We start from the raw sequence: 26,255 nt of genomic DNA on the forward strand, positions 1-26,255 counted from the left end.
GGCCAGGCCGCCACTCCCCCGGCCGCCTGGAGCTTGAGACCAGCGCCGGCCCGGCCCCAGCACCGCTCCCGGGACCCACGAGGGGCGCGGCCGCGGGCTTCCGGCCGGACCGGAAGTGCCCGGTAACAGCGCCGTGCGCGATAACGTGATTCCGGCTTGGGGCGCCCTCTGTGCTCGCAGCTTCCGACAGGTGGCGCTGGGGCCCTGGGAACGCGCAGCTGGCCGTTAGCCCTCGAGCATTCTGGGAGTCACAATGCTGCCTCTCCCTCCTCCCTCGTTTCCTTAATCAATTCCGGCTCTGCGCGAAGGAGCGCCGCCGTTTCCGGGGAGGGGTGGCAAAGGAGAAAAGCGAGGGCGCATGCGTAGGGACTCCACGGCCCGACAGGCCTCTGGAGTAGCGGTCCAACAGGCCTCGCGAGTAGCGGCCCAGGGCCTTGTGGGGGATGTAGTTCCCTAGCTGCGGACGCCGCGGCGCTGGGCCAGCGGAAGACTCGGTTTCCCAGAGAGCCGAGCGCGGCGCCAAATGGAGGCCACCAGGTGGCGGTGAGCCGGTAGGTTTGAGGCGAGGGAGGGTGGCGCTGACGGTCGGGTCTCTGGGAGACCGTCGTCCACAGCCTACTGGCTCGACCCCGGAGACCCCAATGTGCTCCGTGTCTCCCGTGCCACACGGCCTGGGCCCTGGGACCCGAGCCACGTGAGGCCCGGACGCTGGCCCGCCCAGGCCCCCAACACGGAGGGCCTGCTGGGCCCATAGAGCGGAGAAAGCCAAGGGTTTGCTTCCAAGGGGGAGAGAGCGCGGCGAGGAAACCCTGGTCCCGCTCCCTGGGAGCTGGCCTGCCCAGACCCTGGCCCCTCGGAGGCCCCCGACCCCGCAGCCCCACGCCCCCCAGCCTGGACTCGGCCCTGCCTCCGCTGAGCTCACCAAGTCCACAGAGAACTCCCGGGTCTCTGTCCCCATCTCCCCCTGGAGTGCCCCGCCGGTCAGGCTACTTCTCTGGGTCGCGGTGGAGTCCCCGGCCGTGTGGACGACGGGAGAGCGAATTTGGGAAGCAGGAGTCTGGTGGGAACTCGAGCTTCCCCTGCAGCAGTGTGTGCAACTGGCAGGTGATCTCTCCCTGGCCGGCCCTGCCAGCTGTGAAACACGTCGGTGGCGTGTGTCCCGTGCTCCCTTTCTCTCCTGGAGTTGTTCTTTCACTGTGGGAGTCATGCCCCAGAGCGATGGAGATCTCGTCTGTGTCTGATCTGGCGTGGGGCACTCGCGGCCACTCCGGGTCCACCTACCTGCCTGGTCTCTCGTGGGTGCACGACAGCGGGTCACCCTGGGCTACGGAGGCTTGGTGGGGAGGAGTCGGTGGATGGGTGGGTGAGGCTGGGCTGTCCTCTGAGCCTGGCCGTGCAAGCTGCTAGGTGCCCTGCTTGGCCACGCTTGGCCGCTGAATGAGTGCCGAGTGTGGGCAGCACTGCTCTGCTGGGGAGGGGGAGGTGTGTGGGGGCGGTTACCGGGGAAACGGCGCTGGAGGTTGCTGCCGGGCTTGCCTCTGCCCAGCAAGGCTGCTCCTGGTGGTGATCCACACCCCAGCTCCCTGAGAGCTTGACCCTCAGGTGCCAAGGACCTGGCGCAGACCCCTGTGGAGCTCCCAGGGCATCTCCCAGCAGTCGGGAGCAGACCCCCTTGCCTTGGACCAGGCGGGTGGCCCAGTCTTTGAGGACTGTGCTCCGTGCTGTGCCCTGCGGTTAGTAAGTGAGCCTGCTTGGTGAGAGCGGTCTCGTGAAGCGGAGGCTGTGTTTCCCCAGGTTCAGGCCCGGCTCTGCCTACCCACCCCCCGTCCCCGGGCTTAGCTCCCAAGGACCTGCTCTCCGCCTGGCCTCTGTCAGGGCTTCGCAAACCTGGGACTGCCCCTTGGGGTTGTGGCACCACCTCTGCACCTTTGCTGTCTGATCTGATGGTTGGCCCTCCTCCCCCACAGCCCACTACAGTGGAGCAGCTGAAAGGAGCCGGACTGAGGCCACCACGCCTGTGCCAGCAAGGGGCCTGTGCCAGCACGCCGGTGTCTGCACAGCGACCCTCAGACAGGGGAGGTGAGAGGAGGGCTTTCAGGGGGCGGGGGTCCTCGGTCCCTTCCTCTGGACGACACCATTCTTAACGCTGATCCTGCCGCCTGCCTAGGGACACTGGGTCTACAGGGCGGACGTGTCCTAAACGCATGCGATCGTCGGAAACGAACTTGGGCTGTTTTGGTCTAGGTGTGGTGTGCCCTGGGACACATGGCTGAGGCAGGGGCAGGACAGCCCCTGGAGGCTGAGCAGGGGACAGAGTATGACACCCTGCCTTCTGACACCGTGTCCCTCAGCGACTCAGACTCTGACTTCAGCTTGCCTGGCAGTGCTGAGATGGCGGCTGTGTCCCCGGGGGTGCTGCCCTGGGAGGCCCAGGGGGACTCAGACCCCGATGAGCCCGCTTTGCCTCTCAGGGGCCGCTCCTCGGCCTCGGCCTCGGCGCAGCCGTTCCACCTGAGGGACACGAGCTCCACCTTCTCCCGGCGCAGCCACAACATATTCGACTGTCTGGAGGGGGCAGCCAGGCAGCTACTGCCCGGTGACAGTGGGGACTCCGCACGGCCACCGGCGCCCTCAAGCCAGCCTGCGGCGGAGGGCCCAGGCGGAGCCGGCCAGAGCCCTGCCCTCCCGAAGCGGCCCCCCGTCCCTGACTATGTGGCCCACCCCGAGCGCTGGACCAAGTACAGCCTGGAAAACGTGGCCGAGGCCAGCGAGCAGAGCAATCGGGCCGCCGCGCTGGCCTTCCTGGGCTCGAAGAGCCTGGCCGTCCCCGGTGACTACACGCCCTCTTTCAACCAGGACCCCTCCAGCTGCGGGGAGGGGAGAGTCGTCTTCACCAAACCGGCCCGGGCGGGCGAAGCCAGACCTGAGAGGAAGAGGGCCTTGAGGAAGGCAGGAGAGCCAGGCGGGGCTGCCCCTGGGAACCTGGGAGCGGCAGGGGGCGAGGGTCCAGTGGAGCTGGCCCACCTGGCGGGGCCTGGGAGCCCCGAGGCTGAGGAGCAGAGCGGCGCCCCCGGGGACCTTCAGGACGTGGGCTTGCTCCCGGGGGCTGCCCCCGCTGGGTCAGAAGCCGGGCCTCCAGTGGTGGAGACCGTTGGCTTCCATGGCAGCAGGAAGCGGAGCAGAGACCATTTCCGGAACAAGAACAGACCCGAGGCCCCGGGTGCTGAGGTCTGAGAGAAGAGCCTGTTCGGCTGATGTTCCCTGACCAGGCTGGCGGAGGGGGGCGGCTGGGGTCACTGCCCGCCTTCGGAAGGGAGCCTGCAGGCTGCTAGTAGGAGGGACCAGCGTCCTGGGGCGGGGGGCGGGGGGAGGCTCAGGGGAGTGGTCTCTGAAGCAGACAGCTTGCCTGCGGATGGCAAAAGCCCTGCCCACCTTGTGGGGCAACAGTAAAGGTCGCGGGTATTCCTCAGACTCTGTATCTCTGTATAGACCCTCACCTTAGGGTCTCCTCTGCCGTCCGCCATGTACAGGTTCCCTGCCCCCTCACGTGAGCCCCCCCAACTCGGTGTCAAGGGGACACAGGATTTATAGATTGACGCTCGGTTCCGCAGCAGCACATCTGCCCCCTGAAGGTGTCAGGGAAGGCAGACAGGAGCAAGCACGTACCCCCTGTGCCTGGTACGGGGCTTAGTGGAGATCGGCCAGCCTGCCAAGCCCCCAGAGGGGAAGGAAGGAAGCGGGGACCGACCTGAGCCGCTCACCGAAGCTGGGGGGGGGGGGGGGAGCACAGGAGCCTGGACCCCGACCCCACAGGACAGGACCCCCAGGTAAACCCGTGTCCACTGTCCCGCGGCCTTCACTGGCTTGGTGTGGCTGTGTTCTCTTAAGATGGAACAGCTTTGGGGGCAGTGTCCCGGGGCCGTCGCCCAGGCCAGACACAGTCCAGCGCTCACCATGCCACGTGAGCAGTTGGGGGCGTGCGGGGTGTGAGCCCACGAGCGTAGTAAACACTGGCCCCGGTCCTAAAGGGCAGAAGCAGCCACTAATGTTCTGGATAAATCCGTCTTTTGGCGGGTAACACAGGGTGGGTGGGAGACTTGCCCAACAGACGGGAGGTGCTTCAGGCACGGCACTCAGCAAGTGCTGTCAGCCCAGGCCGGGCGGTTCGGGATGGGGACCCACGGGGCTCTCCACCGGCCTGGGAGAGGGCCCGCCATGCTCCCAGGTGGAGGGAGGTCCTGGGAAGGTGCCAGGCAGGGCAAGGAGTGGTTCCTTTTGACAAGGCCACTCGAGCCACAGCCCACTGAGGGCTCCACCGGAGCGAGGGGCAGTTCAGTGTATCTTCAGGGGCCCAGGACGGCCAGCTAAGGGCCACATTCCCGCCTGCCCATCCTGGTCTGGGCCAGAGGGCCAGGCCGGGGCTCTGGGAGAGGTGGGCCCGGTGCGCCGACAGTCCAAATGCTCAGGTGTCTGAGAGCAGCCGGCCAGCCTCTGGGTGCCCCCCGCTGCCCACGCCCTCTCTGCGCCCGGCAGAGGCTTGCTGGTGTCCGTCTTCGGTGTTCTGAGAGTCTGGTGAGGAAGGAAGACCCCTCAGCTGCTGGGTGTCCGGTGGGGCGGGCCCGGGGAAGGGAGAGGTAGCTCATTACTGTGAACAGGGGACAGACCTGGTGGCTCTGGGTCGAGGGCTGGGGAAGCAGGGCGGGGGCGTGCGTGCTGCCAGGCAGGGCCTCCAGGAGTCGGCCTGGCCAAGCCCTCACGCCTGGCTGAGTCGATGGGCCTCGGCAGAGGGTACCTGCCCCACCCTAAGGACTGTGGCCAGCCGAGGGCCGTCGGAGACCTGGGCCAGTCCCCTCCCAGGACAGGGAGAAGCAGAGACCCAGAGAAGGCAGCGACGGGGCACAGCGACAGCCCTCCACCCATCTGCATATCAGCCTGTGCCCCTCCCCGCCCTGTGCCTTCCCCACACCCCACTTACTCCGGTAGGAGCCGCCCTGGGCCATGGAGGACAGGAGCGCTGTGCAGTAGTCGACCTGGAGGAGAGAGGCGTCCGGGGCAGCCCCAGGCCCTGCTGCCCTGTGACCCTCCCCTCTGCTGGCTGTGCCTGAGGGAAGGGGTGTGGGTGTGGAGTGTGGACAGTGAGGGGTCTTGAGTGCAGGACCCACTCCAGGGAGGGCATGTGTTTTCCAGAACCCTCTCCAGGGAGGGCACAGTGTCTCTGAAGTTGCTTGTGGGGACAGGGACCAGGTAGTGGACCTCCCCAGGGCCTCAGCCTGCCCTGGGCGCAGGGCTGCGGGTGAGGGCCCCCTCCCAGGAGAAGGGCACGAGGTCTCCCTGTCTACCTGTGACTCCAAGTGCTTGATGCGCTTTTCTTGCTCTCTCAGCCCCCCGAGGTACTTGGCCATGATGTCCACCCTGTGGCAGAAGCTGGTCGGTAGAGGGCGCTCCAAATTCCCAGATGCTCCCCATCCTCCCCTGAGGCCCTTTGGGTGGGTTTGGGGTCCCTGAACCCTCTCTGGGTGGGGTGCCCTTTTCTCTCACTCCCAGATCTGGGTACAGAGAGCCCTTCTGAGTCCTCCCTGGGAGCTCCATGGGGGCCGAGTTCCGCGGGGGCAAGACTTGGGGACAAAGGCAGGCAGGGGCCGCGGGCGCCTGGACAGCTGGGATGGACCATTTTGGGGGGAGACCCAGAGGATGGGGGGAGGAGTTCCACTCGGGAGACCCCAGAGCTGGGAGGACACCCCCTGTATTGGCCCCCCCCGTCCCCCAAAAGCAGGGCGGGCCAGGCTCCTGCCCCTGCCAGCCTCGGTCTGCCCAGCTCAGGCAGGTGCAGGGCTGCGGGTGAGGGCCCCCTACCCTCAAGTGATGGGCAGGAGAGGGCCCGACACCCCACGCCCCACTCGGGGTCCGGCCCTCCCTTGGGAGGTGCTGCAGGGGACACAGACGCTTGCCCCCGGGCCGGGGGTCCCGGGGCACCCGCGCACCTGTGGGCGGTTTTCCTCAGCACCTCCTCCTTGCTGTCCTTCCTCTGTCTCTCCAGCCTGCTCAGGTAGCTCTCCTTCTGAAGCGTCTCCCAGGTGACCACCTTCTGGTCCAGGGGCTCCGCCAAGTCTCTCTCTGGGAAGGTCGGGGCGGCACAGGCTTGGCCAGAGCCTGGTGGGCCTTGGGGCCAGGGGAGCCCAGGGCAAGGGCAGTGGGCCTCAGTCACCACGGCTAGCCCGGGCTGTGAGGTGGAGAGAGGGGGACGGCCCCCCTGCAGAGAACTCCAGGCTCAGCCCTGTGCCAGCGGCTCTGGGGGTTGGGGGGGGGTTAGGGAGGGGGCGCAGCCTCTCCTCACCTGCCCACTGGGCACATCGCCCATCCCCCCCGCCCTGCAGTCTGGGGTAGCCGGGCTGGGTCCGGCCCTGTGGCCTCACCCAGGCGTGCCTGCCTCTGCTCAGCCCCCTTCTGGAAGAGCCTCTTGAGTGCCAGGCTCAGGTGGCTGAGGAGGATGAAGGGCGGGGCCAGGGCAGGGCGCTCGTGGTACTCCGCGATGAGGTGGTAGCGCTGGAACTTCCAGAACATGTCCGCGTTGCCCTGCACCACCTGGAACGTGTAGCTGTGGGGCCGGCATGTGGGTGACGGGGACACACAGGCACCCCCTCTCCTCCCAAGCTGTTGCCAGAGCCGGGGGGCACCCTCTTCTGTGATCGTCTCAGATCACTGACTTCCCTCTGCGGGTGTGTCTGGAATGGAGTCCACTCAGGTCCCCTTCCGCTCTCCTGGACAAGCCCGGGCCTCTGGTTTCAGAGGGGACGACCCTCCCCCTGACCTTCCCTTCCTCGTGGCCCTGCCCTCCCTCTGCCTGCAGCCGGGGCCCGGTGGAAGGGGAGCCAGTGTTTGGGGTGACCCCTCACACTCAGGCCTTTCCCCACACAGGCCCCAGGCCCTCCCAGGGGCGGAGAGACCCCCGCGGCCCCCGGGCCGGAGGGATGAGCAGGTCTGGGCCGGGACAGCCGGGCATGGGGGCGCCCACGAGGGGAGAGTGGGGGAGGGGCACCTGAACATGGCGATGAGTAGGTTCATGAGCAGCACGTTGGTGACCAGCAGGAAGGTGACCAGCAGGAGGATGACCAGCCAGTTGGCATAGAGGTTAGGGCAGGAGGCTGAACCCTCTTGCAGCAGGGGGTGTAGGGAGCAGTTCACGCGGGCTTCTGAAACGGGAGTGGTGTGGTGGGGGCGGGGCGGCCACAGGGGCACCCTTGGATCTGGAGGGCCTCCCCCTAGGGCTAGGGCCCCCGGGGACGCAGCCCCTGGCCGGGTGACCAAGCTTTCCCGGTTGACGGGCGGACTGTCTGGTTTAGCACTGAAAGTTCCCGTCTCAGAACACCCCAGTCCTGTCAAACCGGATGGATGGTCAGTCTGGGGGCACTGGTCCACTCTCCACCTCCACCTGACTGGGGTCATGGCCAGGCCATACGTTCTGAGGGCAGAGCCATTTGGCAAGTGGGCACAGAGGACCCCAGTTTCTGCTGGTAGTTGTGTGGATTCCCCACCTCCCCACACCAAAGGCTGTGCTCAAAGCTGGTTTGGAGAAAGCTGCGCTAGACACGGATGACCGTGTCTCCCCCTGCAGGACTTCTCAGGGCCTTTATAACACTAAGGCCTGTCACATGGCACCCAGCCGGGGGGCGAGTCTGCATCACCTCCAAAGCTCATCTGGCCAGGCCGCCCTTGGCACTGATTGCTGCAGGCACCGTGGACACGGCATCTCTGGGCCGTGCCAGCTCAAAGAATGTTCTCCGGGCAGTGGGAGTGAATGCTGGGTCTGGGAGCAGGCTGAGCCTTGCGCCCTGGGCAGGCACGCCCTGGGGGGCCCGAGGATCACACCTCTGGCCCCTCACCAGCCAGTCCCCTCCTCACGCTCATGGGATGGGAGGCAAGGAAGGAAGGAGCAGATATCAGTGGGTGAGCACGCAGGCCGTGTATGTGCGCGTGCCCATGCGCGTGCCCGTGTGGACGCTGCACACGCCCGCACGTTCGGCTGTGTTTCTGTGGCTGCCCCTCCTGGTCTTTGCTCTGTGACCGAGTCCAGGTGACACTGGGGGTCTCTGTCCCTCTGTCTACACCTGTGTGCCCGTGTCCCCACTGTGCACATGTGTCGGGCCGGCAGGGGCTGTTTTCGTGTGTCTGTGGCTCCCTCTCTGGGGGGAGGCCCTCTCCTAATGTCCCCCGAGTCAGTCTGTGCCAAGAGCCCACGGTGAGCTGCGAGCGTGCAGAAGGGGGTGGGGAAGCAGCATCTTCCCAGACCCTGCCCTGCCCTGGCCTGTAGGTCTGCTCAGGGCCGATTCCGGACCCTCCTCTCTCCCCTGCGCCCAGGCTCGGGAGCAGTGAGACCCCTGTGACTCTCAGAGGCACCATGAGGCCAGGCTGGAAATTAAAGTGTCCATGGGCCTGGAGGCCAGACCAGGAGCTCCGCCCCAGGGCTCCCTCCTGGCACACGGGGACCGGACGGTGGGGGGGGGGGGGGGGGGGGGGGCGCTCTGGGCTCCAGGACCCCAGGGTGCACACGTTAGTGAACCACCACAGCCCTGCCCCGCGTGGTGGTGTGGCCCAGAGGCCTGAGCAGACAGGAAGCCCAGGCCCTGGGAGGGGAAGGGGCCTGCACAGTGGGCTGTGCCCCGACCTGGCCCCAGTCATGGACTTTGTGCCACAGCCTGCACTCAGACCTTCCCAAGGCAGCCCCCGGGGCTAGGACCGTCCACCCCTGGAAGTCTGCACAACCTCTGCCCTCCCCTGGTGGCCCCGGGAGTGACCCCACCCCTGCCCTCCTCCAGAGGGTCCCTGCAGTACAGGGCTGGGCAGGGCCTGGAGCACTCCGGATGAGCAAAGGAATCCCAGCTGGGCGGTGGAGGGGGGGGAGGGAGGAGGGAGGTGGTGCTAAGAAAATAGTCCAAGGAAAGGGGCTTTCAGAACACCCCAGTTAACTGGTTTCCACGGTGGCAACGCCCCTCCCCATCTTGGCGGCTCGGGTCCGCTCCCCTCACACTCTCACCCCACTGACAGACAGTGCGTGTGGCGGGCACCCGACCTCGTCTCACTGGCTCCGGCGGCTGGGGCCCGGCCTTAGACACCATGTGCCCGGGGGCGCCCTGGAGCCCCGGTGGCCCTGGTCCGGCACCAGCCTGAGTGAACGGCCCCTGGTGCTGGCTCACTGTCCTGGAGGGGCTGGTTCCCTCTCCTCCCCCTCCTCACCGAGTCCCAGCCGTGTCGGGGGCTTGCCCCCCAAGCCAGGGCTCCCCTACACCTACCAGCCCCCACGGCGGAGCGGCTCTGCCTCCCGCACCGTCCCCGCGGTCCTGGGACAGTCTCACAACCTATGCTGGCTGGCCCTCGGCCCCGCACAGAGGCCGCCTGCAGACGGACGGGAATGGCCTCGGCCCTGCCCCCGCGGCACCTGCCCTGGCACAAACCATCCCAAAGCAGGCCGGCCTCCGGGCCCCCCAGCAGAGGCTGCCTTGCAGCCTCCTGGTGCCTCAGTTTCCAGTCTGGGGCCCACAGGGAAAGGTCTCTGTGACCAACAAAAGTCCTCCCGGAGCCGCCCCTGGGCTGGGCCCGACCCTGTGCAGGTGTGTGGGGCCTGGGGACTGTCCTCAGGGGCCTCCCCATCTCAGCCGGCTCCTTTCAAGGGCCCCACGTCCAGGGTCTTCTGAAAGGAGGCTCCATAAACTGGACCCCATCTGACGGCACCGTAGGAAGCAGGGGATCTTGTGTCCAGCTGGCTCAGGGACACGCCCCCCCCCCAGGCAGGCTGCGTGCTGACCATCGATCTCGTCCAGCGGGATCTGCCCGAAGATCTGCAGGTAAGGCCGGTAGAGGACGCGGCGAAAAACCCACTCCAGGCGGCCGTCGTGGGGGTGCAGCAGGGCCTGTGTGGTCACGCCGTAGGCCACCAGCCACACACTCAGGAAGAAGAGGAAGAAAAAGACGTCCTTCATCTGGGGGAAGAACGGAGAGTGTTAGTGGCCGCCTGGCTCGGGGGGGGGGGGGGGGCGCTATTTCACCAGCTCCCCCACCCCGGCCCCCAGGCGGGACCCGGGGCTCACCATCCGCTCCACAATGATGATCTTGGGGCCCAGCTGCTTGTGGATGGCGAAGATGTGGATGAGTCGGAGCGTGAACACCATGAAGTCCACGGCGAGGACCGCACGACCCGCCTCAAACACTGAGGGCAGCATCCTGGGGTGGGGGCCGTATTGGGGGTGCCGCTAGTGCCCAGAGAGGGGAAGGAGCTTCCCCCAGGACACACAGCATGGGGGCCAAGGACAAGCCGGGCCTTCTGAGGCCTTCCGAGGCTTCGTCCTGAAGCTGGCCAGCCCAGCGGCCCACCCGAGGGGCCCGCATCCCAGGCCTCTGGGCCCCAGAGACCTGCAGGTGACGCCGACGACGAACAGGAAGATGGCCACCATGTCGCACTTGTTCCAGTGGTCTTCCACGTAGAGGGTGAGCTTCTTCACCAGACTCGTGTCCTCGTCCGTGAAGAATCCCTGGCAGAGGGCAGAGGGCAGAGGGGCGGGCGGTCCACTGACAGCTGGCTGGGGACGCCCCGCCCCGTCCAGGCCAGTGGGAGCCGGGGGGGGGGGGGGGGGTGGCAGGCGGGGGCGCAGGGCCCACCACTGACCTGCCGGATCTCTTCCAGCACCAGTGTGAAGACCCAGAAGTACAGGGTGACCTCGGGCCCAGACGGCCCCCGGGGAGGTGGCCTGAAGTCCACCAGCAGGACGTAGGTGAACAGGAACAGGAAGGCAAAGTACATGACCACGTTCCCCAGGAACACGGTCACGGGCGCCCCCCAGAACATCCGCCAGCGCGTCAGCAGGAAGGCAGCACGTGGACCTCGGTCACCCCGAGCCCTTGGTGCCCCGGTCAGCGCGTCCCGCCTGCGCCGCGAGGAGAGACCATGGACGGCAGTGAGGCCGGCGGCAGGGGCCCCGCGGGGTGAGTCCAGCCCCCTGGCCGGCCCGCCCCACGGCCCTCACCGGCTGCCCGGGCTGCACAGCAGGCTCCTCTCTGAGTCCAGGCCGTCCAGCTCCTGAAGGCCCTCGGGGACCGTCCTCAGCAGGGCCTCCTCGCTGTGAGCACGGGGCACCCTCAGGGCCCGCGGGAAGGGCACCAGAGCACCCAGCCAGCAAAGGAAGCGCAGGGGGCCCTGGGGAGGGATGTGGGCGGGGTCTTTGGCCGGTGGGGGGCCCCCCCACCGCCCCCGGCGGCTGCCCGCACCCAACAGACCTGAAGGTGATGAGGTTGGTGTAGATGAGGGCCGGGCAGAGGAAGGCCCCCAGCAGCCGCAGGATGGCCGTGCCCGAGGCCATGTTCCCCCACCAGATCTTGGTCAGGAAAGCCTGAAATAAAGGCACAACCTCCGGTCCCCACCCCCCCCCCACCCCCCCACACCTCTGCCCATGCTGGGCCGGGCACCGGGCGTGCCCGTCAAGGCTCAGCTGAAGCATCGCCGCCCCCCCCCCCCCCCCCGCCTGCCATCCGTCCTGGTGGGGACAACCTTCAACGGGGAGGCCGGGTTTTGGGGTCTGGAAGGGCTGACCTGAAGAGGTAGCACTTCTGCTGAGACCCCAAGTGGAGAAAGGGCTGGCGACAACAAGAAGGCAGCCAGGCAGGTGCCGTCCAGGAAGCGAGCAGCCCCTGCCGTGCACGGCCAGGACATGGAGAGCGCGGGGGGGGGGGGGGGGGGGCACGGACACGGAGAGTGGCGGAGGGGGGCTCCCGGGGCACCTCCCGTCTGCCGTCCGCTTTGCCCCTGAAGGCCTTCCCCGAAGCCAGACCCTCACCTGCACCCCGTCGTGGGCAAAGAAGGCCTTGGTGTCGGCCTCGGTGGCCAGGTGCAGACAGGTGGTCCTGCTCCAGCAGCGGTTCCGACGCACCAGCAGGGCGAAGGCGCGGTCCTCGCTGCTGCGGTAGCACTCAGAGAAGAGGCCTGCCCGAGGGCACCGGCCGCCCGCACTCGCCCATGCGCCCCCTCCCTCCTCTGCCCTGCGCCCGCTCCCCCCCCCCCCCCCCGGGGGCTGCCGAGGCCTGCCTGCCCGACCTGCCCAGGGCCCTTCCCTCCCCCGTCAGTCACCCCAAACGTCCCGAGGGGTAGCAGGACCCGGTGTGTGCCCAGGGCCCCGCCCAGAGCCCCGCTGCACCCCGCCGGGCCGGTGGCTCACCCAGGGCCAGCTGCTCGTACTTGGCCTCGCTCCCGCCGTGGCCCCCTTCGGCCCCCGCCTCCAGGTGGGACATCTCACGGAGGATCTTGCAGGCGGCCAGAGCGGCGGCCACCCCCTCCTGGCCCTGGGAGACGGGGTCTGAGGAGGCCGCCCACCACGCCACCCCTGCCCGGCTCCCCCCCCGCTCCCGTTCCCCCAGTCCGGGACCCACCCACCATGGCCCAGAAGTAGGCGGCCATCTCGTGGCGGTTCTGCAGCACGGCCCAGAGGAACAGGTCCCGCCACGGGTTCTCGCTCTTTCGGTTCAGGTCCAGCAGCCCCTTCCGGGCCTCGGGCCGCCCGGCCGGGCCCTGCTCCTGTGGGACCCGGCTGTCAGCGTCAGGGTGGCCCCGCCCCGCTCCGCCCCGCCCGGCCTGGGCCCGCTCACCGCCTGGTAGAGCCCGCGGCAGGCGTCGTGCAGGAAGTCCTTGAGCAGGCGGGACACCTCGTGCAGGGAGAAGGCGGGCGGGCCCTCGGGCGGCTCGCGGGCCTGCTGGGCACCCAGGCCGGCCAGCGTCAGCCGGCCCTCCTCGTGCTTGCGCCGCAGCAGGTCGAAGAGCAGGCTCTTGGGGGGCGCCGAGCGGTACAGCTGCTGCAGCCGCCCGAACGTCAGGAAGTCCGCCACGTCGGCGCCGTTGTCCACGAAGAGGCGCACGAACTCGGGCTTGTCGCTCACCAGCGCGTCCATCATCACCTCCTCCAGGTCGCGGGACTGGGGCCGCCACCCGACACGCCCGGGGCGGGGAGAGGGGCCGAGTGAGCAGGAGCCGTGGCCTCCCTGCGCCCCCCCCTCGGCCGCGTGGGGCAGAAGGGGCCCCCGCCGGCAGCCCTCGGGGCGCCGCCTGCCCCCGGGCCCTCAACTCGGCGCTCGCCCCTGTGTTGGCCAGAGGCGAGGCTCCGGAGGCGTCGGCCGGCGGGTGGGCGGGCGGGCACCTTCCACTCCACGTCCCCGTTGAAGATCTCGCTCTTGGCGATGTCCACGCGGTCCCAGGCCACGGCCAGCTTGAGCTCGTCCAGGTAGTCCTGCGCCTCCTGGCTGTGGCTCTTGCAGGCTGCGGGCAGAGCGGGCGGGAGGTGAGCGGCGAGCCCAGGGCCCCTCACGGTGGTCTTCTGGACACAGCCCTGGAGCCATGGCCTGCGTCACGCCCTCTGAGTGACGGCGAGAGGCCCACGGCGTCGCAAGGTTGTCGGCAGAAATGATGGCTCCCGGGACCCCGACGGGACGGGGTGAGTGGAGCCGGGGGGAGTGGATGGTCTGTCTGGAGGAGCTTCCGGCCCCCCTGCCCCTCCCGGCCTGGGTCTGTGTCTGGCTGCCCGAGGTCAGGCCCTCGGCACGGCGTGTCCCCACCATGCAAAGCCTTTTGAGGGGCAGCCAAACAGCAGGGACAGCACAGTGTCTGTCATAGAGGAACAGAGAGAGACAACACGGTCCCTCCGCTCCGTGGAGTGTCCCTCGGCCCTGGAAAGCAGGGAGGCACCAGCAGGCCACAGCGTGGATGCTCTTCAGAAACACGGGCTCAGAGGAGGGAGCCGAACACTGCCCACGGCGGGAGCCCATGGATGGGAAGGGCCCCAGAGGGGCAAATCTGTCCACACAGAAAGCGAGCCGGTGGCCACCGGGGGCCAGGGAAACGGGCAGTGACTGAACGGTGCCAGACTGCCTTTGGGGCAATGCAAACGTTCTGGAATTAGACAGTGGGGATGGTTGCACAACTCGCAAATGTACTAAAAGCCGCTGGATTGAACGCTTCAGTTTCTTCAATTACAGTAAGATAGGTCAAACTGAAACTTGTCGAGCACAGAACGCTGGACAAATTTGCGCAGAAGCCAGGGCCATCCCTGTGTCGTTCCAGTGTTGTTACATGTGCTGCTGGAAAACCGAGCACTGGGCCCCGCACACAGGCACAGGCACTCAGGCACACGCTCACTCACAGGCACATGCCCGCATGTGACGCACACAGGTGCATGCATGAGCACATGCACACACACACATGCACAGCAGAGGGGTGCCATCCCGGGAGTCCTGGCTGCTGATTGACGTGGTCCCTGGGCGGTGGCCCGGCCCCATGGACGTGTCAGGTCCTGGAGGGTGAGGCCCAGGACGGGGCGGGTGCGGGAAGCAGCCCCTGCACAGCTGGCGCCCCCGCTCACCCCTGCCCCTGCGCCCTCACCTTTTATCAGGGCCTTCAGGATGATGGTGTCCAGCTCCTCAGAGCCCTCCTGCTCGAAGTCGTGCACGGTGAGCAAGTGTGGGTGGGAGGTGATGTTCTGCAGCTGGGACACCGGGACAAAGGCCCTGAGTGGCCCTGGGGGCAGGGGGCAGGCCAGGGGCCTGAAGCCAGAGCGGGCTTGGAGGCTTTGTTGGGGAAGGGAGGAGGCTGGGCCCTTCCTCGTGGACAGGAGGCACGGAGACGCCCAGCAGGACTTTCCCCCGGGGGCGGCCCACCCGGGAGGGGGGCCTCGTCCTGCGGGGGGCCCCTACCAGCTGGGTCCAGTGCACGACGTCCTCCCAGCACAAACGTTCTCCGGGAAACTTCTCTTTGAACTGCTTCTCCACCGCCTGGGGCACCAGGAGGTGGGGCTGGTTCACGAAGGCAGCCAGCACGTCCGCGATGCCCCCTGAGCCCGCCAGGATCAGCCACGGGGCAGCGTGCTCCACGGCCCTGGAGATCCTCTGAGGCGGCGTGGCGGGGAGAGTGGACCCCGAGTCAGCTCAGGGGCCGCCCTGGGCCCATGTGCCAGAGGTAACCCGTCCCAGGCCAGGGAGGGCCCTGCAGGAAGCCGCAGCTGGCCAGGGGGCTCCCGCCAGGCCCCCACCTCCCTCCCCTGCCCTACCTCCAGGGTGCTGGGGTCGCCGTTGACCAACAGACAGAGGACGGGGATCTCGATGCTGCTGGTGCCTGCAGACAGAGCACCGGCCAAGTCCTCCCAGGTGTCCGAGCAAGTGGGGACCCTGGCACCCTCCCCGTGGGGTGGGCACCCAGGCCGCTGGCCATCACCCCCAACATTATCTAGGGAGACACCTGCCCGGAGGCTTTTTCTAGTGAAGTGTGGGCTCCAGGCTGCATATCACACACAGACACGAGCCCCTTCGCTTGGGGACAAGGACGTCAGCCCCGCACCCCACTGCCCAGTAGGCCGCTCACAGATATTTAGACACAGAGGAACGTAAGTGAAGTGAAACACTCAATCCCTGGCTGCACCAGCCACGTTTCAAGCGCCTCTATTCCCGTCATGGCAGAAAGCTCTGCCGATCGCCCTGCAGGCCCGCGGGAGCAAACCAAAGAGTAGGGGAGGGGCCTTGGTCAGCTTCGCCCCCAAACGTTAGCCGGAAACGAGAGTCCCGACGCGGGAGGACGCTGGGGAGGCAGGGAGCAGCGGGCCCCTGTGACTCCCAGAGCGGCCTCCTCGTTGAATCTAGAGGACAGACCGGTCGGTGTGTGCCGTCCAGGCTTCAGCGAGCCGGAGCCCCCCACCACCGACGTGGTCTAAACGTGGCCTCGACCATGTTTTTATTCTTAAAGAATACTCAGTTAGCAGGTATTTAGGCTGTTTATAAATATCGTAGGCAGTTATATATCGTGTGTATACATTTTACTTACGCACTGGTATTTCTTAATACTAGAAACCCAGCTTTCAAACCCACCTCTGGCCACAGTCACATCCGTTCCTTGGGCAACACTGCCCTCTGGTGGCAGCGTACCTCGTGGCTAGCTTGGCTGGTAGAGGAAACCAGGCCTTTCAAAGCTCGCAAATCCGTTTCCTTCCCAAGCCCCGAGCCCCCCCACCCCCGCCCCTGGGGAGCCCCGGGGCGGGCGAACAAACCAGCAACTCTGCCATCCGGCAGGAATGTCGCTGCCCGGCGGGGCCAAACTCCTAGCTGCGCCCCCACCAACGCACTGACCGCTTCCCATCCCAGACCCCCAGAGGCCAGGTCTCCACACTCAGGCACGCTCAGTGCCTTCAGCCCGGAATGCGCACACCCCGTGCCCCCATGACCACCCCCCTCCCACCCGCCCTGGGACAGGTCTCACCCCCATAGCCGGTTCTCTGCTCCGAGATGTGCTTTTCCAGCCTCAGCCGCAGCTCCGTCGGCCCGTCCCCCTTCCCGGGAGGCCCAGGCTCCACCAGGATGAAGTAGGCGTGGTTGTTGTCCAGGGAGCAGAGGGGGCCCCGGCTGCTGCCTTCGTCCACGGGGTAGTGGACAGGGCTGTCCTCCTGAACCCCCCCCCCCCCCACCGTGAGCCCTAAATGAGGGTTCTTCTGCCCAGGCCTGTCTCCACCCCCAGAGGGAGGGAGGGCCGGGCTGCCGGCGCCTGGGGCCCAGGGGCGTGGTGGGGGGGGGGGGCGCGGCCAGTGGGTCCTCTGGACAGAACCAGGGCCGTGGGGTTGCCAGGCCCTGCCTCGGACAGACTCTGGGCGGGGAGCAGAGGCCACTTGCCGGGGTCACCCAGGCTTGCGGGCCGGTGTCCGGATGGGGCCTGGGTCCATTGGGAACCAGTCCTGGGCAGGGCTCTGGAATCCAGGTCCCCATGTCTGGTCTGCGCTGGCTGGGAATCTGGCAGACCCCTCCCCACACTGCTCCCTGAGCAATGCTGCCACCTGCTGGCCGTGTGCTGGGCTCGCCCTCCTCCCCCTCTCCTCTTCCCCTCCTCCTTCCTCCCTTCACTCCTCCTCCCTTCCTCCTTCCCCTCCCTCCCCTCCTCCTTTTTCCATCTCCTTTTCTCCTCCCTCCCCTTCTCCTTCTTCCCTCCTCTCCCTTCCCTCCTTCCTCCTCTCCTTCCTCCTTTGCCTCTCCCTCCTCCTCCCCCTCCTCTTTCTCCTCCCTCCTCCTCCCCCTCCTCGCCCTCCTCCCTCCCCTCCTCCCTCCCCTCCTCCCTCCTAACCCCACCTCTTCCTCTTCCTTCCTCCTCCCACTCCTCCCCTTCCTCTCTTTCCCCTCCCTGTTCCTCTCCCTCCTAGTCCCTCTTCTTCCCCTCCCCCTCCTCCCTCCTCCCCCTCTCCTCTTCCCCTCCTCCTTCCTCCCTTCACTCCTCCTCCCTTCCTCCTTCCCCTCCACCCTCCTCCTCCCTCCCTTCCTCCCTCCCCTCCTCCTTTTTCCATCTCCTTTCCTCCTCCCTCCCCTTCTCCCTCTTCCCTCCTCTCCCTTCCCTCCTTCCTCCTCTCCTTCCTCCTTTGCGTCTCCCTCCTCCTCCTCCTCTTCTTTCTCCTCCCTCTTCCTCCCCCTCCTCCCTCCCCTCCTCTTCCCCCCTCCTCCCTCCCCCTCCCTCCTAGCCCCTTCTCTTCCTCTTCCTTCCTCCTCCCCCTCCTCCCTCCTCCCCTTCCTCTCTCCCCCCTCCCCGTTCCTCTCCCTCTTCCCTCCTAGTCCCTCTTCTTCCCCTCCCCCCTCCCTCCTCTTCCTCTCCTTCCTCCTCCTCCTCCTCCTTCTCCCTCCTCCCCTTCTTCCCTCCCCCGCTCCTCCCACAGCTTCACTTCAGTATCTCGGTCCTTCAGGGTGCCTGCCTCACTCCCTGAGCCTGTGAGCCCCCCGGTGAAGGAGCTACTCTTTCCATTGCAGGCCTGGCATGTGGAGGGTGTCTGGTTTGCCAAATAACCAGATGGTGGGGTGTGGTCGGCCTCGGAGAGAGCACCGGTGGCTTCCTCGGCGTACCTCCTACCCTGGGGTGGGTATATTTGGGGGCCACGAGCCCCTCCCCGCCTCCCAGGCCCAACTTGCCCGGCGGCTCGGCGCTCCCAGACAGACGTAAGCTTACCCGGGCGTCATCCAGAAGCTGGTGGTGCAGGACGCGGCCCAGCGAGGCGATGCCGATGGCCACCACGCGGGCCTTGGTGGACGTGCTGGCCAGCGAGTGGTCACGCACGGCCTGGCCCACATACCGGGCGAGGCCCACACGGAGCGCGCTGGTCAGGATCCAGGCTCCTAGGGCAGGGGGCTCAGTGTGCCCGGTGGGCTCGGGCCCCCAGGCCTGCCGGAGCCGAGGCCCCCCCCCCCCCCCACCACCTGCAGGTGTCGGCCCGACCCGAGCCTGGGAAGGTTGTTCTGAATCACGAGGCCCTGGCCTAGTCGGGTGTGCAGGCCTCTGCTGCACAGCGGTCACCTCGCGGTGAGGCGGTTCGGAAACCCCATATCCTTCTGCCGGCTTTTCTGCAGGCTCGGCGGGCCTGAACATAAATTAGCCCAGTACCTGGGTTTGGACCCCACGACCGTCCAGCAGGCGGCTCCCCTGAGGCAGGCGGAGGGTGTGATGGGGGCCCGCCCTCGGGCGCGGGTGCAGGGGGGGGCCGTCTTGCCGAGGCCCGCAGGGTGGGCTGCGCCTCCCGGGGGGGGACCCCGGCTCCTCCCCCCCCCCCCCCCCCCGCTGCATCCCCCAAGCTGCTCCCGCTGCAGGCTGCAGGGAGGGAGGCACCGGGCAGGGTCTGGGGGCTGTGTGGCCGGGGCACGGGCTCCGGACTGTGCGGGCCGTGGGGCCCTGGCGGGGCCTCACCTGTGCTCTGAGCCGCCTTCACCAGCCCCTTGCGCAGGACGTCCCGCAGCCAGGACCTCACGGCGAACGGCCGCTCCTCGCCCACCAGGGACACCACGAGGTTGGGCACTGGCAGCTGCCACTCGGCCAGAAGGAGGTCAAAGAGCACGGAGGGGGCCACGCCGCTCGGAACCTTCACGAACTGCAGGGCAGGGTGGCCTGCAGCCTCAGGGCGTGTGTGTGGGGGTGGGCATGGGGGTGCTGGGCATTGGGGCGCCAGGGGCACTGGGTATGGGGGCACAGGGTTTGGGGGCACCAGGGGCACTGGGTATGGGGTGCTGGGTATGGGGGCATCAGGGGCACTGGGTATGGGGTGCTGGGCATTGGGGCGCCAGGGGCACTGGGTATGGGGGCACAGGGTTTGGGGGCACCAGGGGCACTGGGTATGGGGTGCTGGGTATGGGGGCATCAGGGGCACTGGGTATGGGGTGCTGGGCATGGGGGCACCAGGGGCACTGGGCATGAGGGCACCAGGGGCACTGGGCATGGGGGCACCAGGGGCACTGGGTATGGGGTGCTGGGCATTGGGGCGCCAGGGGCACTGGGTATGGGGGCACAGGGTTTGGGTGCACCAGGGGCACTGGGTATGGGGTGCTGGGTATGGGGGCGTCAGGGGCACTGGGTATGGGGTGCTGGGCATGGGGGCACCAGGGGCACTGGGCATGAGGGCACCAGGGGCACTGGGCATGGGGGCACCAGGGGCACTGGGTATGGGGTGCTGGGTATGGGGGCATCAGGGGCACTGGGTATGGGGTGCTGGGCATGGGGGCACCAGGGGCACTGGGCATGAGGGCACCAGGGGCACTGGGCATGGGGGCACCAGGGGCACTGGGTATGGGGTACTGGGTATGGGGGCGTCAGGGGCACTGGGTATGGGGTGCTGGGCATGGGGGCACCAGGGGCACTGGGCATGAGGGCACCAGGGGCACTGGGCATGGGGGCACCAGGGGCACTGGGTATGGGGTGCTGGGCATGGGGGCACCAGGGGCACTGGGTATGGGGGCACCAGGGACACTGGGTATGGGGTGCTGGGTATGGGGGCACTGGGTTTGGGGGCACCAGGGGCACTGGGTACGGGGTGCTGGGCATGGGGGCACCAGGGGCACTGGGTATGGGGGCACCAGGGACACTGGGTATGGGGTGCTGGGTATGGGGGCACTGGGTATGGGGGCATAGGGGCACTGGGTATGGTGTGCTGGGCATGGGGGCACTGGGCACAGGGTTTGGGGGCACCAGGGGCACTGGGGATGGGGCACTGGGCATGGGGGCACTGGGTATGGAGGCACCAGGGGCACTGGGGATGGGGCATTGGGCATGGGGGCACCAGGGGCACTGGGCATGAGGGCACCAGGGGCACTGGGCATGGGGTGTTGGGTACAGGGGTACTGGGCATGGGGCACCAGGGGCACTGGGTATGGGGCGCTGGGTATGGGGGCACCAGGGGAACTGGGTATGGGCTGCTGGGCATGGGGGCACCAGAGAAACTGGGTATGGGGCTCTGGCATGGGGGTCACAAGGAGGTGGGGAGCAACCAGCATCAGGAGAGAGGCCGACCCCGTTTAGATGCAGGGTGGCAGCAGGAGGCCAGGGCGCAGGTGGGTCCGGCCTTCACCTGACTCCTGTCTAGGCCTCCCTTCCCTCTCCGTGGTGGGGCGGGGTGGGGCGGGGCGCGCAGAGGAGGGGCCCTGGACGTGCTGTGCATGGGGGTGGGAGGCGGGGGGCCAGAGGGCTGGAGTCGGGTCCTGGAGGCTCTGACATCGGCCAGGCTCTGGAGGCAGCAGGCGCCCAGCGCTCAGTGTTTGGGGAGAGACTGGGAGCTCAGCGTGGGGGGTGGGGGGCGAGCCTTAGCACGGCGGGGACGGGGGGGGGGGGAGCGGGGGGAGGCGGCCCCTTACCTTGCCTCGCTTCTTCCCAGACCCTCCGAATTCGATCTCGCCCCGGCACAGGTCCTGCGCCCACCCATGTCCGGCAGCCCTGGGGCTTCCCCGGCAGGGACCCCCGGCACCCCACATGAGGACCTCTCTGCAGGGACAGAGCCGACCTCCGAGGGCGTGAGAGGCAAACCCTGTCCCCCTCCCTGCAGGACGCCAGCGGCGGCCTCACTGGGGAGGCCACCCCCCCTCCGCCCCTGCCAGTGGCCGGGCCGCGCCACGATGTCCACAAGGCCCCCTCGCAACCCGGCTTCAGCTACTGGAGCCTCCCACGCGCCCCCTTCCCAGTGGGGTGGGGGGTGGGGATGCATCTTAGCCCCTCCACCCGGCTCCGGGCCCTACTACTCACCCCCCACCCCGGGGCGCCTCGGGCCGGCCTCTCCCGTCAGCACTTCTGCACAGGCTTTGGTGGGGGGTGTCCTAGAAACCCCAAAAGTCTCTTGGGCTTCTGGACAAGAAGCCTGTCCCCTGCGCCCCCGTTGGCCCCCGGATGTGCCTGGGCAGAGGGGGGATGCGGGTGAGAGGGTCAGGCTGGTGCACACGGCTCAGGTGCAGGGGCCCCGGGAGAGGGGGGCCGGGGGAAGATGGCGTGGGGGGAGTGACGGACCACCTCTCCTTGCCAGGAGGCCGGGCGGGGAAGGCCCTGCCCCAAGCTCCTCCCCGCACGTTCCTGGCCCGCCCCCAGGCCAGGCGCCCCTCGCTGCATCCGGACCATGTCCCTGCGGCCAGCAGCTCCACCCCACTCGGCAGGGACTGAAGGCTGGGGGCCCAGGACTGGCCCATGTGACCAGGAGCTGGGTCCCAATGGCCTGCCTGACTGCCGGCACCCCCAGTGTCTCCCCCACCCCCAGCCCACATCTCCCTGGTTTTCTCTGCCCCTGCCCAAGGGCCCTGGGTTCCAGGACAGGTGAGCCGCCCTGGCCAGTCTCCCCCACCCTCGGGTCCACGGCCACCTGTCCAAGTAGGGGCGTCGGCAGACCCCCTGCCGCTGAGTCAGTTCCCCAGCCTGTCCACGGTGGCCCCACCGGCCCTCTATCCCCGGGAGGCGTCCCTCGCTAAAAGGCAGCTCCCCGGCCAGGCCACCCTTTGTGTCTTGGAGAGGGGCCACCGGCATACAGAGGAAGGGGCAGCGGTGGCGGTCACGGCCCCGCAGGCTTGACAGGGACCTACAGCCTCACACCCTCCCCCACCCCCGCCGTGTGCCCCAGAAACCCAGGCCCAAGTCCTAACTCCCGGCCCCCATGAATGGGGCCCTCTGGGCAAATAAGGTCTTTGCAAACGTGGTCACGTTAAGAGAGGACATTAAGGTGGCCCCTGACCCGGTGACTGGTGTCCTCATAAGAGAAAGGGAGGAGCCCAGCGAACGCAGGCAGAGGCTGGAGCGATGAGGTCACAAGCCCAGGAATACCCGGAGCCCCAGACGCTGGAAGAAGCGAGGCAGGGCCCCCTCTCGACGCTTCAGAGGGCGTGCGGGCCCCTGACGCCCCGATTTGGGAGATGCACACCGTGAGCTCCTCTGTTCCAGCCGCCGTGGACACGGAGGCCCGCAGAGCCGGGCGAGCCTTGCTGGAGCCAGACCCCAGGCCGGGGCCGCCCTGTGTCTGGGCAGGGCCGGTGTCCTGGGGGCGGGTGGGATGCAAATCCTCCTGACTTCCACCCCCCAGAGCAGGAACCCGGGCTGGATTTGAATGTGGCCTTTCCAAGCTGGGGATTATGGACTTTTAATAGGAGGCTGGCGTCTGGGGACAAGGCCCGGCCGTGTGCGGGTATTACCGGGGCAGCCGTGACCAAGTCCAACAGACCTGGTGGCTTAGAGCTGCCCCTTAGATCTGCGTGCCCCCTGCTCAGGAGCCCGAGGGCCAAACTGAAGTGTGGCAGGGCTGCGCTCCCCCGAGGCTTTAGGGAGGGTCCCCCCCCCTCCCCTCCGGCTCCTGGGGGCTCCAGGTGTCCCTGGGCTGTGGCCACGTCCCTCCAGCCTCAGCCTCTGTCCTGTGTCTCTGCGTCCAAATGTCCCTCGTCTCGCAGGGACACCAGTCACTGGATAGGGGCCCACCTTACCCCCTGTGACCTCACCTTCACTAATTACACCTGCAAAGACATGATTCCCCGATGAGTCACATTCTGGGTTTCCGGGGGACGTTCCTCAACCCCCAAGTGCAGGTGTCGAGGTGCAGAGTGTGTGTGCCTCGCTGGGAGGGTGGGGGCAGGACAGGGACCTCGGGGCTGCCGTCTGGGCACAGACCTCCCTCCCACCAGGGGCCTGGGGTGCCGGCCGCCCGGTAGGGTCCCCTCTGGCCGCATCTGGGCGTGTGCCCTGTAAGCAGGACTCACACAGTCCAGGGTGTGTGAGCGTTTGGGGGCGTGGGGCCTGGACAACTTGGGTGTGCTCAAACCCCGTGAGCCTCAGGCTTGCAGTCCCCGGGAGGGGACCCGGTGGGGACGGCAGCAGGCAGCGTCTGGAGCTCCTCCTCCCTCCCTCCCTCCCCGGGCCCTCTGTCCTCCCAATGGGACAGGTGGTCCTGAGCAGGAGTGTGGGACGCCAGCCTTGCCTGGCTGTGACCACACCCACCGCCCCGCACCCCGCACCCCGCACCCCAGCCTGAGGGCCGTGCCGGGCTCCAGGCAAACGGGCCTCCAAGAGGGAAGGCTATGCAAAGAGGCCAGATTTGCATGAGCAGCTGTCCTTGTTTCCAGAGGGGTGTGGGGGTTTGGGGAAGCTGGAGGGGGTTCCTGTATGTACAACCCCTGGTCGGAATCTCACCCCACGCTTTGTTGGGGAAACGGAGGCAAAATCTCCAACCCTGGCAGCAAGGGACCTGGGGGCTCTCGCTTGGGGGGCAAAGGGCCACCCCTTCCCAGAGGCCATGAGGAAAACGGCCCCAGCGTGGACGCAGCCTGGTACCCAGGCCCCAGGGGTCCCAGCCCAGCCCCTCCCCCAGCTGCGTGACCGCGGGCAAGCCCCTCAGACTCTCTGGGCCCAACCCCTCCTCCACGAGTGGCAGGGAGAGACCAGCAAAGAGAAGGCGCCAGACAGACCCCCACCCAGCTCAGCAGGCCAGCGGTCAGTGCTGTGGCCCTTCTGTCCCCCGTGTGAGGCCAAGCGTGGAGGCGGTGGGTCGGGGGAGGGCAGCGTGGGTGAGCCTCCCCGCCCAGACAGGCGCCGCTGGGCGCCTCCTGGCGCCCTCCAGGAGGGCCTGCCTCCTCTCCCGACTGCTTGGGCAGAAGCTGCCCCAAACTCCAGGGCCCGGGGCCTCGGGGCCACCTGCCAGCCCGGACCCGCCCCAAGCACCGGCTTTCGGGCACCCCCTTCCCACCCCCCTGCCTCAGACAGAGAGGCTGTCCTCCACCACCCGGGAAGGCAGAATCCTCTCCAGGCTGCAGACCAGGGGACGGGGACCAGAGTGAGGGATGTGGCCGGGGCCCCCACCCCGTCCCACCTGGAGGCTAGCAGCCTGGGCACCCACCTGCCTGCCTTCTCCCCGGCGCCCTGGCATGCGGCTGCCGGCCAAGGTGCAGAGTGCAGGCCACCCATCGGGGCGCCCGCCCGCCAGCTCTCTGCTCCTCCTCTTCCGCCTGGCACCCGGGCAGCCAATGCCGTGCCCGGCACGGGCACCACCTGATCTCTGCACAGCGGACCCACACGCCTGCCGCGGCCAAAGGCCCACCCCCCGGCCCCGGCACTGAGGGCCAGCCTTTCCCGGCCTGACCTCGGGCACAGCTACAGGGGGCCCCACGTGGGGGTCGCTGCCAGGCCACCTTGCTTGCGGTCACGCCCCCCACGGGCTATGCCCCCGGGGCGGCCTGGGGCCTGGGGCAAGTCCCGTCTGTGTCACACCGGACGCACCTGGGTCTCTCTGTCCAACAAGGGGGGTGGCTGACCCCAGGGTGCGCAGCCCAGCCGTATCGTGGGGGACCAGCGGCCGGGGACTGCCCCTCCCCTCCTGGGCTCGCACCCTGCGTATCTGTCAGGCTCCCCATCCGCTCTGGGCCTCTGTTTCTCTGAAAAATGGGAACCTGAGAAGCCCGGCTTCTGAGAGTTTGTGGGTCACACCTGAGAACAGAGCCTGGACGACACTTCTGTAGGCCCCTTCCCCAAAGAGACCCCCAGGACCCCCCTCCCCAAACCGCCTCCCAGGGATGACTCATTCCCTGAGCTGGGGGACGGGTGGGGGACAGCATCCAGGCCCTGCCCTCCGCCCCCACCCCCCCTCCACCGAGGCCTCTCCAGTCTGACCCATCAGCCACCAGAGGGCGCCCCAGGACCGCGAGCAGAGTCGGGATGGCTGAGGAGGTCCGGGCAGTGGACGCCAGCTTTGCCCCCGGACACACAAGGGCTCAGATCACGGCCGGGGCCCATCCCCTAGCCTTGCTGGGGGCCTGCCCAGGGAGGATGGGGCTTTCTGAGGTCCCTCAGGAAATAAGGGGCCCCAGGTAAGTGGAACCCACAAGCCCTCCGGGCCTGAGACCCTGTGGGCCAGATTCTGAAGGGGAGCGGCCGCGTGCACCGGGTCAGACTACGGCCCCGGTAAGAAAGGGGGGGGGTCTGCTGGGCCACTCCCCAACTCCGAATGAGCAACCTGGGCTCACGCCCACCCTGCCAGCCTGGGGCCTGGGCCGGCTGGGGGTCCTGCCGGTGTCGGGGGGAATGGACAGTGAGGCAGTCTCCCCAGCCCCTCGAGCTCGTGGGGCACACGGTCTGCCCCTCACGTCCCCTGTCCCTGTCCTGCCCCTCTGTCTCTGCCTCCTGGGCACCCTGCCCCAGCCACCCCAGCCCCGTATCGGGCCAGGCTCCTTTCCTGCCTACAGCCTTCCATGGCTCCTATGGTTGAAGTAGAACCCTGACCGCCCGTGGCCCCTGCCCTGCCCCCGCCCATCCCCCCGCCTCCCTCGTCTCCGCCTCCCCACCCCTGCCCATCCCCCGCCTGCCTCTCTCCATCCGGACTCCGCTTTGCTCCCTGCCTCCCCCTCCCTTCTGCTGTCCCCTTACCTCTACCCGACCAGCACTGGGTCCTGCCCCGGGGTCTCTCTCCCCCACATTTCCCGGTGTTCTTCTCCGGGGAGCCTGGCCCTCTGAAGTGACCTGTCACGTACTTGTTTGCCTCGGGTCTGCTTCCTGGTCAGACCTGTCAGCCGCTGAGTCTGCCGCCGTCCCCACCCCGGGCTCAGAACCAAAGCCGTCGGGGAACAAAGGAATGAGTGGGGGGCTCAGCGAGCGTGCGGGGCTGTGTCTGGGCACGAGCCGCCGCGGGGCCAAGACAGGACAGCTGGCAGGTCTTAGTGCCTGGGACAGGCAGGGTGTGGCCAGGCTCAGCTCAGGCTGGGGCGCCTCTGGGCCCTGGGACCCACCAGCGCTGCGTCCCTCTGTGCGGGGAGGGCCACCCCAGGGCCCTGGGACCCGCCGGCCCTGGGACCCGTCCGAGTGGGCCTCCCTCACCCTCACCACAGTTGGCCCTGGACGGGATTGGGTTCACACGACGCCTGCTTTTGGGGGAGAGACCAGGTCAGGGAGGGGACCAGCCCTCCAGGCCTCAGACCCCGCCCCAGAGCAGGCCGACCCCAAG

At 68.0% G+C, this 26,255-nt stretch overlaps 2 protein-coding genes across 6 annotated transcripts; one reads left to right on the top strand and one right to left on the bottom strand.

The window, feature by feature from the left end:
• The first annotated feature begins 186 nt into the window (after window positions 1-186).
• TSSC4 (tumor suppressing subtransferable candidate 4) lies at window positions 187-3,363 on the top strand. Of its 2 annotated transcripts, XM_027045100.2 has the most exons (3): window positions 187-551; window positions 1,968-2,079; window positions 2,245-3,363. In XM_027045100.2, the coding sequence occupies exon 3, from the start codon at window positions 2,266-2,268 to the stop codon at window positions 3,232-3,234; it is 969 nt and encodes a 322-aa protein (XP_026900901.1). In that variant the 5' UTR covers window positions 187-551; window positions 1,968-2,079; window positions 2,245-2,265; the 3' UTR covers window positions 3,235-3,363. The 2 variants fall into 2 exon arrangements, with proteins under 2 accessions (XP_026900901.1, XP_026900900.1); XM_027045099.2 differs by having other exon boundaries at window positions 192-551; window positions 1,968-3,363.
• Window positions 3,364-4,033: 670 nt separating this feature from the next.
• On the bottom strand, window positions 4,034-24,210 carry TRPM5 (transient receptor potential cation channel subfamily M member 5). Of its 4 annotated transcripts, XM_053202758.1 has the most exons (26): window positions 24,159-24,208; window positions 21,044-21,114; window positions 20,659-20,785; window positions 18,725-18,905; window positions 17,981-18,159; window positions 16,274-16,451; window positions 15,075-15,139; window positions 14,722-14,913; window positions 14,411-14,513; window positions 13,173-13,291; window positions 12,628-12,951; window positions 12,416-12,556; window positions 12,201-12,324; window positions 11,823-11,968; window positions 11,266-11,378; window positions 11,016-11,108; window positions 10,658-10,916; window positions 10,405-10,523; window positions 10,083-10,215; window positions 9,800-9,974; window positions 7,037-7,190; window positions 6,414-6,595; window positions 5,982-6,114; window positions 5,340-5,412; window positions 4,976-5,030; window positions 4,034-4,569 (listed from the first exon to the last, which is right to left on the bottom strand). In XM_053202758.1, exons 1-26 carry the CDS (start codon window positions 24,186-24,188, stop codon window positions 4,463-4,465), a joined length of 3,576 nt encoding a protein of 1,191 aa, XP_053058733.1. In that variant the 5' UTR covers window positions 24,189-24,208; the 3' UTR covers window positions 4,034-4,462. The 4 variants fall into 4 exon arrangements, with proteins under 4 accessions (XP_053058733.1, XP_053058734.1, XP_053058735.1 ...); XM_053202759.1 differs by lacking the exon at window positions 11,016-11,108 and having other exon boundaries at window positions 24,159-24,209; XM_053202760.1 differs by lacking the exon at window positions 21,044-21,114 and having other exon boundaries at window positions 24,159-24,190.
• Between the last annotated feature and the right edge of the window lie 2,045 nt (window positions 24,211-26,255).

This window comes from Acinonyx jubatus, chromosome D1, assembly GCF_027475565.1.
Source record: "Acinonyx jubatus isolate Ajub_Pintada_27869175 chromosome D1, VMU_Ajub_asm_v1.0, whole genome shotgun sequence".
Classification (NCBI taxonomy): Eukaryota; Metazoa; Chordata; class Mammalia; order Carnivora; family Felidae; genus Acinonyx; species Acinonyx jubatus.